The sequence below is a fragment of the Fusarium proliferatum genome (assembly GCF_900067095.1).
Source record: "Fusarium proliferatum ET1 genome assembly, contig: FPRO_scaffold015, whole genome shotgun sequence".
Taxonomy (NCBI): Eukaryota; Fungi; Ascomycota; class Sordariomycetes; order Hypocreales; family Nectriaceae; genus Fusarium; species Fusarium proliferatum.
This window is the reverse complement of record NW_022194804.1, coordinates 69,422-82,868: the sequence shown is the minus strand read 5'-3', so window position 1 is coordinate 82,868 and position 13,447 is coordinate 69,422. Positions and strand designations below refer to the sequence as shown.

Below are 13,447 nucleotides of genomic sequence, written 5' to 3'. Positions count from 1 at the left end.
TCAACTTTCCTCCTAGCGTTCCCCCGCAATTGTGCACGGTCTAATAACGGTACATCGTGGGTAACCACGAGGCTCTCCTGTCATTTCAGCCCCCGTATTGGCCACCGCCGGCCCTACAGACCGTTGGAAATACGCTTTTGGGATCGTTGAGAAACGAACCATAGCAATGAAAGAAATAATTCGATCTCACTGGGCGATTTAGTATGCCCCAAAATATCCGTTTGCCTCAAAAAGGATGTAATGCTGTTTGCGTACTGAATGGATAGGCTGTCAGATGATAGATAGTCAGATCTAAATCCCTAGGGATCCTGACGTGATTCCCTCGACTGACTCTCCAGAGAAGGACGAGGCCTAAACGAAGAAGTTGTTGAATTCATCAGTGGTTTCTTCCTGATCGGTATTCCACGTGATAGCCAGGTTTGAATCGCCCGAGATTCTGGTTCCCCGACAGTAGACTGAACGCCGAGCTCTAACGCAAAGCTGCTGGAGCCCGGGAACAACACGGAGAATGGCGCGTACTAGATGGGAATACCAATCTTTCTTGGTGTCGGAAACGCCCTCATACCATGGGTAAAAACACTCCTCAGGGGTGCCGATGTGTTCTCCAACCGTCTCATCAGTGAGCACGAAAGCAAATCGGGTCAGCTTTTGCATCTTGTTCAAGACCATACAGACCCTCGCGACCATATGTTCTGTAAATGCATGTCAATCAAAGGGTGGCTATGATATAAGGGCAGTGTATGCCACTCACCAGCTCAGCTCGCTCTGCTGGGGTTCGAAATTGTTGCTGACCCCAAGGGAAATTAGGGTTGAGAAACTCGCCTAGAACCAAGGTCTGCAGCTGCGGGAAGTTGCCGTTGATGTCACCCAGAATCCTCGTGGTTAATCGTGGGTTTGGATCGAAAGGCATCCCCTCAAGATCCATGACTGCAAGAAGCTTCAGCTGAAGGGCTTGAGTTGCCAGTACTCTGTACATGTTGTAGCAGGATACCGTGACCTTCGGGAGCATCCTGGGCTGGCGACAGAATTCTCCGACCAGGCCATTGATTTGATGAGCCCCGGGAATCGGCCTGGATGGCACCAAATTGAAGCAAGCGTGTCTTTAAATGTTTCGTCAATTAAAGTGAAGTAACCATGGTCAGAGAAAAGCTCACCTGACGTATTGGGACATAGGCCCGGCAGGTTGAGGATGGAATGAAGGAGGAAGAACAAGGTTGAGTGATGGTGGAAGAAGAGGAATGAAATGACGAATGATGAATGATGAATGATGAATGATGAATGGATAAATGAATGGATAACGGGGCGTGAAATGAAAGGAGGGAAGAAGGGCAGGTGGGATGGATTGAAGAGAAGGAGATCAAAGACACCGTCTTCATGTATGGAGCTCGAGTTGTTGCGCCATAAAGAAGTGAGTGAATGAATCACTGCCAAACACTGGCACGCCAATGTTGTGACAGTGCACAGGTCGGCCGAGAGAGGCTACGCTGGGAGCCAGACCAAAGTTTCGAAGCAAAATATGGCAGTATTGTGATCCGCTTATGACATTTTGTGGATATATCATGCGCCAGAGCAGAAATCAGATAAGCAGAATAGAAGGGTCGCCTATAATTTGGAGCCTGTGTTACAATTGATCAAGTCCTGTCAAATCTCATGATCTATCAATAGCGAAGAACACAACCTGCTCTTCATCGATGATGTGTTTGTGATTTCAAGGGTTCTCTCATGTTGCGCACCCAACATCCTGCCATCCATCAGCTTACAATCTCCCTCCATGAGTCACAGGCTTTCTTTATAAGTATCGGATTAATGTCCCTGATCTTGCGTTCTGAGAAATTGATGGAGGTCGAGCACCAGGTCCATCGCCGCATCGAAGCTACTGCTGTCGTGGAAATACCAACCTTCTCTCTGGGGAGTAATCATTGGGTCATTCCCAAGTTGGATTAAGCAAGTCTTTTAGCACGCCAGTACCCGGATCAATGCCAGAGCCGTTACCGCGCTGTCTAAGCTGGAACGGCTGCGGTCCGTCATTGTAGATAAATTCTTCGAACTCCTTGTCAACACAGATATATCGGCCATAGTACGATAAATAACAAAAGGCCTTGGCCAATATGTTGATCCTTCCCTCAAGAGGTCGGTGTTTCCAATCGAGCTTATCGTGGATATCTTCCATTAGGCTTATATAGTGGCCGTCCCCTTCCATGAAAGTGAGAAAGCACAACTCAATAGTTTTTAATGTTGACGGTAACTTTGACAGGAAAGCGATAAGATCGGTTTGTGCTACCAGTACGTTTGATAGCCCGAAGTGCGTGAGCTACTGCTATCGGTTGATGGGAAAGAAATTGAATAACGACGTGTATTCATACATGTCGATTGTCCAAGAACGTCGGTCCGTAGCGAAGTCAGTATGAAAGCTAAAATGCCTCATATCGGTCGCTCCATAAAGGGCGTCGTATAAGGAACCTTTGTCATATATATCATAATCTTCTCCAAGATAGAAACCAACGAGAAGTGATAATTGAAGTTTCTGGAAACCGGGACGTCTTACTGTTTCGCAGAAACTGTCGCATTCTTCCGTTCCTCGGTTCAGGGTGAAGTGATTGATGCCAGTATTCAGCTGATGAGCTTCAAGCATCAATTCTGTGACGGTGTGCTTCTCTTCAGCCAGGACCTTTGTGACGAGTCGAAACCCATGGTATAAGCTCCCGTCTTCCTCTACGCCGTCGTCGTCAACCCAAGGCATGGCGAATGCCCATTCGCTTCTAGACGAGGGTGTGGGCCATCCTCGGGGTACAAAATAGATGAATTCATATGGAAAAGATCTGATCATGGGTGTTCTGTACAGAGGCTCAAAGAGATATCCGTAAGCAGCCGGGGTAACGACCAGTCTCTTCAAGTTCGGGAATTGTCGAAGAGTGTAACGAAAGATATTATCATCTATCTTTGACACTATTATATCTCTCTGTTGACGTTCCAGGAGATTGTAGTACTCAAATGAGTCTTGGTATGGTATTGCATTACTCAACTGGTGTTGTTTCGACACATCTTCAGGTCGTGAGAATGTGTCCCCCATACGATCTTTAGCGGCTTTTATAATACTCTTGCAGCCACGAACAAGCCAGGCAAAGCCTTCTTGGGATTCGGCGGCTATCTTCTCAGGAACCTCTTCGTAGCTCTCGTCGGAGCAATCGTGGAATAGATCTCCGCCGCCTCCGGAGGGGACCAAAGTCGCATCGTTCCAAATGATCTCTTCTACGCCCATTCGATAGATCTCATGTGTGGCAATAGCCTGGGCTACCTAAATATTGAAAAGATCGGGCGACATAAAAACGCAACTGATCTGCAGCTGGCATTTTTGACCGAGAAGAGGGCTGGCGAGTCGAAGATTCTTGATGTCGCTGTTTGGCAGAAGATCACAAATTGCACCAAGTAACTATCTTTTCTCGGCCGGATTAAGCTCTCAGCCACAGGTCTCAGCGGCAAATAACACTTCTAGCTCACAACTTAGACATTATACCAAGATGTCTGACCAATTGCTATAGCATAAGGCTGATAAGAGGAAAACCTAGATGATGACTCTTTGGCCGGCCTTCGAGGCGTATAAGACCCTCCAATCCTTGCGCCAAGTAACTCATTAGTTAAACACTCAACAGTCGAGGTCTCCAGGGCGGCGGCTTTTTTATTCACGGCCAGGTGTTCATAGGGCTCAAGTGAAAGATGTTGATGATGTCAAATCACGGAACGAATTTGCGGAGGACAGGGCTCTCCGTTTAGCTGTTAGGATCATTTAACCTGGCTGTTGGTTCGTACCCATCGTCTTTGAAATCCGAGCATCATCCTCACGAATAATGCTTACTACTCTCGACCGGAAACGAACCATCCTCGTAGACATGTTCCTCAACCCCGTCGCTCACGCATATGCAGCTGGCGCTTGGGCTGCTGGAGTGACCTCGATCGTGGTCAGGTTTGAAAAACGCTCAAACGCATACAGTAAATCCTTTTCATAAGCATGCGTCGCCGTCTATCTGCAAAAAATGAGCATAAGGCTGAAGAAGCTAACCTTTGGGAAACCAAGAATGAGAAGAATATGCGGTGAGGAATCCGTATCGTGTCACGGGTTCTGGCCGAGGCTGACGGTTGTTAGATCACCGAACTGGTGCTGGATAACAACAAAATTTGGTCGGTATACTGGCCTTGACAAGGAAGTTCATGCGTATATCATGGCGACAGGCCCCCGCTTTTGGAGTTTATGGGAGACGCTTGGGAAAGACATTCAGTGTGATGAGTTGGATGAGGACTTTATGATTGGTGGTGCTTCAATGGTTTCAACGGGTCCTTTTGTATTGTTTTGCATAGCATATGCAAATAAAGCCCGCTTCCTGTTCTACTGTGATGCCTGCTGATGTGCGTTGATCGCTGAGATTACGGAACATCAATCCGACATAGATCATTTCTACTTGTAGAGACGGCTAGCTCTTTCAAGATCATTCCAGAATTCACACTGCCTTCCCCGACCTCTATCCTCCTCGACAACAGTAAAGTTTCCAGGGTTCACCAAAAGCTGCTTTGCATACGCACTTCCCTTCTCACCCGCCTTGTACTGCGGCCACTCCACAGTTCCATCCAACCTCTTCTTGTTAGGATCACCTGTCAAGACAAAGCTATTGATGTACTGGTAGTAAATTCGCGCAGTCTCAGGATAAGCAACATGGGGATCATTCCAGATGTATGCAGCATCAGAGGCGTGAGGAATTCCCTTCCAGGACTGCGCAACCAACGGAAAGTCAGGAGTGTTGAAATGAAGACTCCAGGTGGGAACTCCAGCACTGGATGTAGTGATGGCGGTGTGGCGGCTCATGCAGATGTACGCCATGTCGGACCATGCAGCTGAGATGCGGTTGTACTGAGTGCTGTTCGGGGATCCGGCCCATGGGGAGTCAGGGTATGCTACAGGGTCTGGGTACAGCTCGTTGATGAGAGCGAGGTCTGTGATGTTGAGACCAGGACTGATTCGGTGCCAGAATTGAACAAAGTCATCGTTGGTTTCTAGGTTACCGGGAGTGTAGTATTTTCCTTCATTGGAGGTATAGGTCGTGATGATAGGGAGATGGTGGAACGTGCCCTCTTCTTCACTCTTTGATCCCGCTTTCTCGATCAATGGGCCTCCAATTGACGGTTGCCAAGGCCAGTTCAGTTGATCTTTAGCATCCTCGTATGCCTTTGCTGAGTATTCCCTGATCTTTTGTGCAGACGCGCTGCGCAGGCAACCCATTTGCTCCTTGTCGCTCACGTCGGTGGAGCAGTTGATATACTTCATCAGGCCTGCGAAGTCTTTCTTGTATCTGGGATAGTCGACACCTGGGAACGATCGAGCTGTCGCTGAACCAGATTGGAGAATCGCACGCGCGAAGAGAGGCTTGTTCTTATCAGAGTCATAGTTATGGAAGTAGTGAAATGCAGTAGAGTGTGCTCCCGCTGATAAACCTCCGAGCGTGATTTGTCGAGGGTCTCCACCAAACGAACTCAGGTGTTTCTGCAAGAACTGCAAGAAGAAGCGCTGGTCTTGCAGACCCAGGTTTAGAAGTCCCTCACGCTCGAACAGCTTGCTGGGTAAGAATCCGAACGCATTGAGACGGTAGTTGAACGAAACAACAACAACCGGATCTGCAGAAGACGCAACAAAAGAAGCGCCATCGAAATCTCGTCCTGAGAATGATGCAAAACCACCGCCGTGGATCCAAACCAGCGTGGGTAGTTTCTTGCTGAGCGGCACGCCAGGTGTACGGAAGACATTGAAGTTCAAGCACGCTTCGTCTTGTTCGTCTGGGTTAGGGTACATGAGATCCTGCAAGCAGACTGATCCGTATTTTGTAGCATTTTGCACGCCCTTGAGGGATTGGGGCTGGGACTGCAGAGGGCGGAAGCGTCTGTCGCCTACGGGTTGTTCGGCATAGTCAATTCCGAGCCAGGCGTTGACGGGTTGAGGAAGGTTGTCTCCGAGCAAGGTCTTGGAGATGTTTGTACCAGCGAATGTACCATAGCCTTGAAGAGTGACTTGTGGTATAGAAGAATTCGCTGCAGCTAGGAACGAGAAGAAAAGAGACCCTAGCAGAACGGCTGGAGACATGAGAGAGTACATTGTGTCTGAGAGTGTCGAGTTATCGAGCTGATGCTCCATGATTTGTTGTAAACTCATCGTCTCTTATATAATTAACCCAACTGTGCTGGAGTTTGGTATAGTAGAGTGTCGTTTGTAGTGTTTGAGTCGGTTTTGGTCTCGGGCCATGAATCTGGATGCCGAAGCGGAATAGAGTTGAAGCTACCCCGCAGCAGCGTTGACGTTTCGCCTGAACTTGACAAAGTGGGACAAGGTTGTACAGATGGAATAGATAAGATTGCCGAGCTGACCATTCATCTTGCAGAACATGTATTTCGCAAGCGATAGATATGAGATAGTTGATGCATCTCTCTCTATAATTTACTGCTTACGGTAACATGATCTGCAAGAACGTGAGCAACCTACCAGGTGATGCATCTTGATTTCACTATCAATCTTGAATTGAGAAAGATCAGTTTTTGGCTGAGAAAAGAAACATGTCCCTGTATGCCTACAAGCAGTTAGTTTTTATGAGAGGTTGGTGTGACTTGTAACGGTATTGGCCAGCTAACCGACGGCTGCATCTCACAGCACTGCTCCAGTGACGTATCTGAAGTTACCGTCATCATAAAATATTCAGCTATCTCTTCGGCGACCAGAACATCCTCCAGTGGCTTGCATTTGCTTCACAGTAGTTGCACTCGAGATGGGGCCAGATTGAGAAGCGATATCAATGGTTGTAATGCTCTTGGTATTGAAGTATTCTGAAGTTCAACAATCGGAAAGCTTCCGGCGGAAGGGCGTTCCGACTCTTGGAAACTCGGTCAGAGGTTGCGAAGACTAATGTCGCTGTTGTCAAGAGGGTGTTTCCTTGGAGACAGCAAGGCAATTAGCCTCCAAGCCAAGAAGCCCCATCGAAAAGTGAAAATTCCAAAACGATTGCCAAGCCAGTAGCTGATCATGGCCTTGAGACTGCATCTTAGTTAGTGATCCTGAATTCGATACATGTCATGTTGACTTAGCAATGCTTTCTTGCATGGTCATATTGACTCTCAACTCAACAATGGGCTTGATTTAGGTGCCGACATTGTCCACTACAACTGTCCTAACACCATACGAGGCAAGGAGAAGATGATCATGTTGCCATAAGTGAAGCCACAGGAGTCGCCTACAAGAACGGTCCCCGGCCTGAGACTTTTTTCAAGGTCCAGTCGCACTATTTCCAGCAAACTAATTATATCATATATTCAATAGTGATGTCGACGGCGATGCTATTGAACTTAGTGTCAGTGGTATTTTACCTATTTCATCTCAAAGACGTGCCTGACTTTCCTCGTATATCAACCCATCAAGGCTCATCCGTCAACGCCTCAGGGCGTCGTTTTCTACCCCCATTATCTGGTGGGCTTTCCAGATGCAAGGAATGAGCACGCGTAAAATCTGCGTGGGGCGCGTAATGTGAGCATCAGCTGTCAGGTCAATCAACTCAAAATAACACTCGTGTAGAGTCAGTTCAGGCAGTATGGCATGAAATCTGCAATTGGGTTATCTACTTGAACTAACAATTATTTGATATGCTCTACGACACGAGTGCAAATTGCAGCTTTTTGGATGAGACTCACAAATCAATTGACGAAAGGAGGTAGCACCTGGACACGAGCCACCATGCACTTCGTCAGCAAGGCTGTTGAGTAAAATCTCGGATAGTTATTCCTAGATCCTAATTATAGATGTGAAATATCGGTAACAGAATCCACAAATAATTGTATCTAAATTTGTAAATCAACATGGTCATCCTTGTCCTGAATTAATGAGATCAGTTAAGTCAGCCCTATCGATATCCCTGTCTTATCGATACCGATAAGGAACAGGCACCCTTTACAGAGTGAGGAGTGCAGCTCTGACGTTTTGGTGATTTAGCATAGAATTAGTCGAATGGCGGTCGGCAACCGCATACTCACGGTGTAAAGCCTGGTGTCAGGTCACGATAACGAATTCGACGCCCTTTGTCATGTCTCTGGTGGTCACGCGTGCCTGGAAATTGAGCCAACGCTGGGTCGTTATCAGAGGGCCCCGCTTACCCTGTACACCACTTCATCGTTCTTTAGCCCAGTTTTCGACCTTAGGTTTAGATAAAACAGTTATTTCCCTTATCTCAACTATTTGATCTAATTTATCTCTTATTAAAAAAAGGCTTGCCTTGTAATATTTTCTCAAGGGTATGGCTCAGATGGGTTCGAAAGCTTATCATGGTTGCTACCTTGGTGTCCCATCAATGATTTGCGGCGCCGGCGGGCATCAAGGATGAATAATGTTCCATCCCTAACGCCGCTTGATTCACCATACTTGGCGTAGCCCCCGATCCCCACAGTCGGGCCTGCCTCGGCAAAAGAGGTTATGAACCGGCTAGACATGGAGTTTCTGCTACTTTGCCCGATTTGGAATGTGAGCCCGGCAATCAAAGGCGTCAAGACGCGGATCAACGCGGGGATGTCATCGACGCCCTGATTCTTGTAGATATATAAAGACATTTCATTCTTCAACACCTCTTCAATTCTCATCATAGATACAAACGACATTTACACACAAGATGACACATACAAAGGAGGCAACTGTCCCCCTCGGGGAGTACCTCTTTACCCGTCTCAAACAACTCGAGATCGGCTCTATCTTCGGCGTTCCAGGCGATTATAACCTCAGATTGCTGGACTACATCAAACCAACTGGCATCAACTGGATCGGAAACTGCAATGAACTCAACGCCGCCTATTCAGCAGATGGGTACTCTCGCATTCAAGGTCTCAGTGCCGTGATCACTACTTTCGGCGTGGGCGAGCTCTCAGCGATCAATGGCATCGCCGGTGCTTACTCTGAACGAGCACCAGTCATCCACATCGTCGGTGCACCATCAAGAACCCTCCAGAGTGCGAGGGCGTTGGTGCATCATACGTTCTTGGACGGAGAGTATGGGAGGTTTGCAGAGATGCACCGACATGTTACAGCTGCGCAGACGTGTTTGACGGATGTGCAGACTGCGGCTGATAAGATCGACTGGATTATTGAGCAAGCCATGATCCATCAGAGACCGGTTTATCTGCAGATCCCTGATGACCTGGTTTCGATGCAGGTCTCGACAGCTAATTTTGAGAAGAAGCCTGTTATTCGCCCTGCGCCGTCCGCTGCTGAGATCAGCGCGGAGACCGTTGATAAGATCTTGCAGCGTATCTACTCTGCTTCCAAGCCTCTCCTCTATGTTGACGGCGAGAGTCGTAGTATCGATGCTATTGACGAGATCAATAAGCTCATCAACACTACCAACTGGCCAACCTGGACAACGGCATTTGGAAAAGGTCTGATCAGCGAGGAGTTACCCAACGTGCATGGCGTATACCTGGCCAACGCCGAAGATAAAGTGTCCCTCGACTATTTCAAGTCTTCTGATCTTATCTTGTTTTTCGGTCCACACATGAGCAACATCAACACTGAAATCTTCAAGACGATGCCGCAGGAGAGTGTGACTGTTTCGTTTTCGCCTGGTCAGATCAAGATCGCTGGCCAGGTCATTCGGGACGTGGACCCTCGACAGTATCTTGAAAGGATCGTCAGCCAACTTGACTCTTCTAAACTTGCCAAGATTGAGAGTCCTGCTGTCGCAGCAAAGGCGCCAGCTGAGCCTTCACCATCGGATGCTCTCAACCAAGCTCAATTCTACCACTACGTGAACCCAATGTTCCGCCGTGGCGATATTGTTCTGACCGAAACTGGTACTGCTGCGACTGGTGGAAAGGCCTTCAAGCTTCCCCAAGACTGTCGCTACTTCACATGCGTGACATGGCTATCGATCGGATACATGCTCCCCGCCACACTCGGTGCAGCGCTAGCCCAACGGGACGTGAACGGTTCGCAGCGAGCAGTTTTGTTTATCGGTGACGGAAGTCTGCAGATGACTGCTCAAGAGATCAGCACAATCGTCAAGCAAAAGCTCAACGTAATCATATTCGTCATCAACAACAACGGATACACAATTGAGCGGGCCATTCACGGAAGGAATGCGGATTACAACGACATTTCGCCGTGGAACCACCAACATGCCCTTGGGCTGTTTGGATTGAGCCAAGAAGAGGCATCGAAGCGATATTTCTCAGCAAAGACATTTGCGGAATTGAGGACAGCGATGGACTCGAAAGCGGTACAGGATAGCGAGGGAGTCACGATGATTGAAGTCTTCATGGGCCAAGAAGATTGCACTGGCGAGTTGAAGGAATTGCTGGACAGCCAGATGGCGCGGGAAAAGAGCCAGTAGATTGTTCAGTGGAGCAGACACGGTCGGAATATATTTGACTGAATCATCAAGTTCCAGTAAGCTTACCCGTGTCAGCTCCGTATTCCACAGAGTGTCTGACCCAATCATGAAGTTTGAGACTTTTACATCCAATCGTTCGTAAACGCTCTCCCGCCGGTGATTTATCCGTCCAGTTCAGGAGCCGGCAATACCAGATGAAACTCAAAAACGCTAGTCTTGTTCGGATAAGCCGGCAGACCCAATATTCCAGCAAAGTTCTGTAGCTTGGTAGTCTGTAGTGATGATGTCGTAGTGGAGGTGCTAGCTACACGACAAGGTTAAATTGCTTGACCTAAATAAAGTAGAAGATCACTGTTTACGAGGGTCAATTTAAAGCATGAAAATCATGAGGCTGACAAGAACCAAGATTTGACTTCTCTTTTTAACCACAAATCAAGGATGCATAAATCATCAGCTGGGCGCTAAGCGTGAGTCGAGCTAGCGCAGGTACTGCACGGTACGGTTTAGTCTAGCGCAGGGGGAAGGGGTTGAGATGACTCGTCGTATAGCTCACGGGTTAATCCCTGCCGCTTGTCGCCCGCCTCCTCGGCGAGCCGTATAGCGAGGACCAATGGGATTGGCGAGGAGAGGCCGAGTTCCGGACCCATTAAGGTGGTAAATTACCTCTTCGTATTGAAAACCTGTTCTGTTGCTGTAAATAAACACGAGCTTTTGTGTGGTTCCTGATCCCCGCAATTTGCTAGACGGGAGTGGACTCTCTCCTCTGGGTCTGGGTCTGGGCATCGATCGGTTTCGGCATCGGTAGTAACGTTCACTTCAGCTGAGGCGAAGACAGCTTTATAAACCCCCATCCCCTTCCGACTTGTACACTTCCCTTCTTCTCATCCCATCCACGACAAGAACACTCTCGTTTACAGTCCAACTTTTTCGTGCTCAATAAACACTTACACTCGCTTAAGCTTATTCCAGCACCAAACCGTCAAAATGGGTTTCATCAAGTCTGCCTCCATCGCCAGCGTCCTCATCGGCGCTGCCACCGCCTCCCCCCACTATGCTCCCCCCTCCAACGAGACCGTCAAGTACACCACTGAGGTCGTCACTCACCTGACCACCTACTGCCCTGAGGCCACCACTCTCACCTACGGCGAGAAGACCTACACCATCACTGAGGCCACCACCCTCACCATCGAGGACTGCTCTTGCACCATCACCAAGCCCGTTGCTACCGGCACCGGCTATGCTGCTCCTCCCAAGCCCACTCACGCCAAGGACTGCGCTGAGATGTGCTCTGACAAGTACGATGACTGCCGTGTCGCCCCCAACGCCAACATGGCTACCTGCGCTGCTGAGTACGCTGCCTGCTTGAACTACAACCCCTGGGAGAGCGGCAAGTTCGTCAAGCCTACCTCTTGCCACGCCGGTGGAAAGCCCACTGCTGTCTACACCACCGAGGTTGTCACCGCTGTCACCACCTACTGCCCTGAGGCCACCACCCTCACCTACGGCAACAAGACCATCCCCGTCACTGCTCCCGGCACTGTCACCGTCCCTGACTGCCACTTCACCACCACCAAGCCCATTGTCCCTACCGGCTACGTTCCCCCCAAGCCTTCTTCTCCCGCTGAGAACAAGGGCTGTGCTGAGAAGTGCTCCGACGCCTACAACAAGTGCCGCACCGGTGCTGACGCCAACATGTCTTACTGCGCTGCTACCTACGCTGAGTGCCTTGGCTACTCTCCCTTCAACGGTGAGGGTTCTCTCGTCACCCCCACTGCTTGCTCTGTCGCTCCCGTTGCCACCAAGCCTGCTACCGCTCCCGCCTACAACCCTCCCGCCGGTACCAAGCCCGCTGGTGCTCCTCCTGCTACTACCCCTACTCACGTCGTCACTGCTGGTGCCGCCCAGGTTGTCCCTGCTGGTATCATTGCCGTCGTTGGTGCTCTTGCCATGCTCTAAATGGTTGATGGTGTGATGGAGAGAGGAGGTGGATGGTGGACTTTTTAACTTCATCCATATATAATAATTTGTGCTAGATCTACCGCATATACGCTTATAGACAATTGAAATACGATTTGGTGCTTTGAACATTTTTCTTCCCCATGATCTCCTGAACTCAAGTCTTGCATTCCCTTCTACTTGAATTATCGAAACTTCTAAGTCATCATAGTCATGACAGTAGCCCCAGTCAGTTGTGCCTTATACATAACGAGTCTTTGCCCGTGAATTTCAGGCCGGGCATCCAGGTTATTGAAAATATCAAGGTGACAGTTGCATCATCCATGGCGGTGTTCGGAACTCCACAACCAACACAGATCTGTAATCAGCTCCATCCGCCTCGTCCCAATTCCACAGTAACATCATGATCTCTGGTGAGACACTGTCCACCAATCAAAACTGGTGGCTTCCGTAGCTCAGTTGGTTAGAGCGTCGTACTAATACTTCAACCCGAGTATCCGGTAATGCGAAGGTCTCAGGTTCAAGCCCTGGCGGGAGCAATCCCAACGCCATCCAGTTCTTCTTTTTGCCGTATTTGATGTCTTGTATTGAGGTTCTGTCGAGATTGGATGAGCCTGAGTTGTTGGAGTTCAGGTTTTGTCGCTGTTATGCAATTGGGCGAATTGGGAGAAAGGTGGGGCAATTCTTTTATGCACATTCACCATGAGCTGACAGACACTAACGAGCAGCATCTGACTGGGGATAAATGAGTAAGAAATGATATTTTCTGTTCGAGGAAGCAGTCAATTGACCCAATTCATTCGAGATGCATTCGTATCAAGGCGATTTGACTTGATATATGACGCTGAAATCACATTATGCAGTAACTGCATGACCCCACCTCGGTGGAGTTGACTGCATGACTTGTGCTGTTATGCATTATCAACCTCCACCTCAATGACTCCCCGATCAAGCTTTGAACACTGACTTACCTTGCATGCAACTCATACCTTTAAACTGACATATATATTATATCCGTATTTCAGGTTATATAGACAGACAAAAAAGACTAACACCCAGAGCCGTAATGAACTTGAGTGGGGTAGCACTCCATT

At 48.6% G+C, this 13,447-nt stretch overlaps 5 protein-coding genes and 1 non-coding gene across 6 annotated transcripts; 3 read left to right on the top strand and 3 right to left on the bottom strand.

Annotated features, from left to right (window-relative positions):
* Nucleotides 1-351: 351 nt before the first annotated feature.
* FPRO_12284 (uncharacterized protein) lies at nt 352-976 on the bottom strand (the record flags this gene model as incomplete). Its single annotated transcript, XM_031224064.1, has 2 exons — nt 352-692; nt 748-976. 2 exons carry the CDS (start codon nt 974-976, stop codon nt 352-354), a joined length of 570 nt encoding a protein of 189 aa, XP_031089360.1.
* A 1,341-nt stretch (nt 977-2,317) lies between these two features.
* FPRO_12283 (uncharacterized protein) lies at nt 2,318-3,259 on the bottom strand (the record flags this gene model as incomplete). Its single annotated transcript, XM_031224063.1, has 1 exon — nt 2,318-3,259. The coding sequence occupies one exon, from the start codon at nt 3,257-3,259 to the stop codon at nt 2,318-2,320; it is 942 nt and encodes a 313-aa protein (XP_031089359.1).
* A 1,191-nt stretch (nt 3,260-4,450) lies between these two features.
* On the bottom strand, nt 4,451-6,175 carry FPRO_12282 (uncharacterized protein; the record flags this gene model as incomplete). The annotated part of the gene is made up of 1 exon (XM_031224062.1): nt 4,451-6,175. One exon carries the CDS (start codon nt 6,173-6,175, stop codon nt 4,451-4,453), a length of 1,725 nt encoding a protein of 574 aa, XP_031089358.1.
* Nucleotides 6,176-8,684: 2,509 nt separating this feature from the next.
* On the top strand, nt 8,685-10,397 carry FPRO_12281 (uncharacterized protein; the record flags this gene model as incomplete). The annotated part of the gene is made up of 1 exon (XM_031224061.1): nt 8,685-10,397. One exon carries the CDS (start codon nt 8,685-8,687, stop codon nt 10,395-10,397), a length of 1,713 nt encoding a protein of 570 aa, XP_031089357.1.
* Nucleotides 10,398-11,381: 984 nt separating this feature from the next.
* Nucleotides 11,382-12,353, top strand: FPRO_12280 (uncharacterized protein; the record flags this gene model as incomplete). The annotated part of the gene is made up of 1 exon (XM_031224060.1): nt 11,382-12,353. The coding sequence occupies one exon, from the start codon at nt 11,382-11,384 to the stop codon at nt 12,351-12,353; it is 972 nt and encodes a 323-aa protein (XP_031089356.1).
* Nucleotides 12,354-12,797: 444 nt separating this feature from the next.
* tRNA lies at nt 12,798-12,892 on the top strand. The gene is made up of 2 exons: nt 12,798-12,835; nt 12,857-12,892. It is a non-coding gene; the product is annotated as a tRNA-Ile (tRNA).
* The last annotated feature ends 555 nt before the right edge of the window (nt 12,893-13,447 follow it).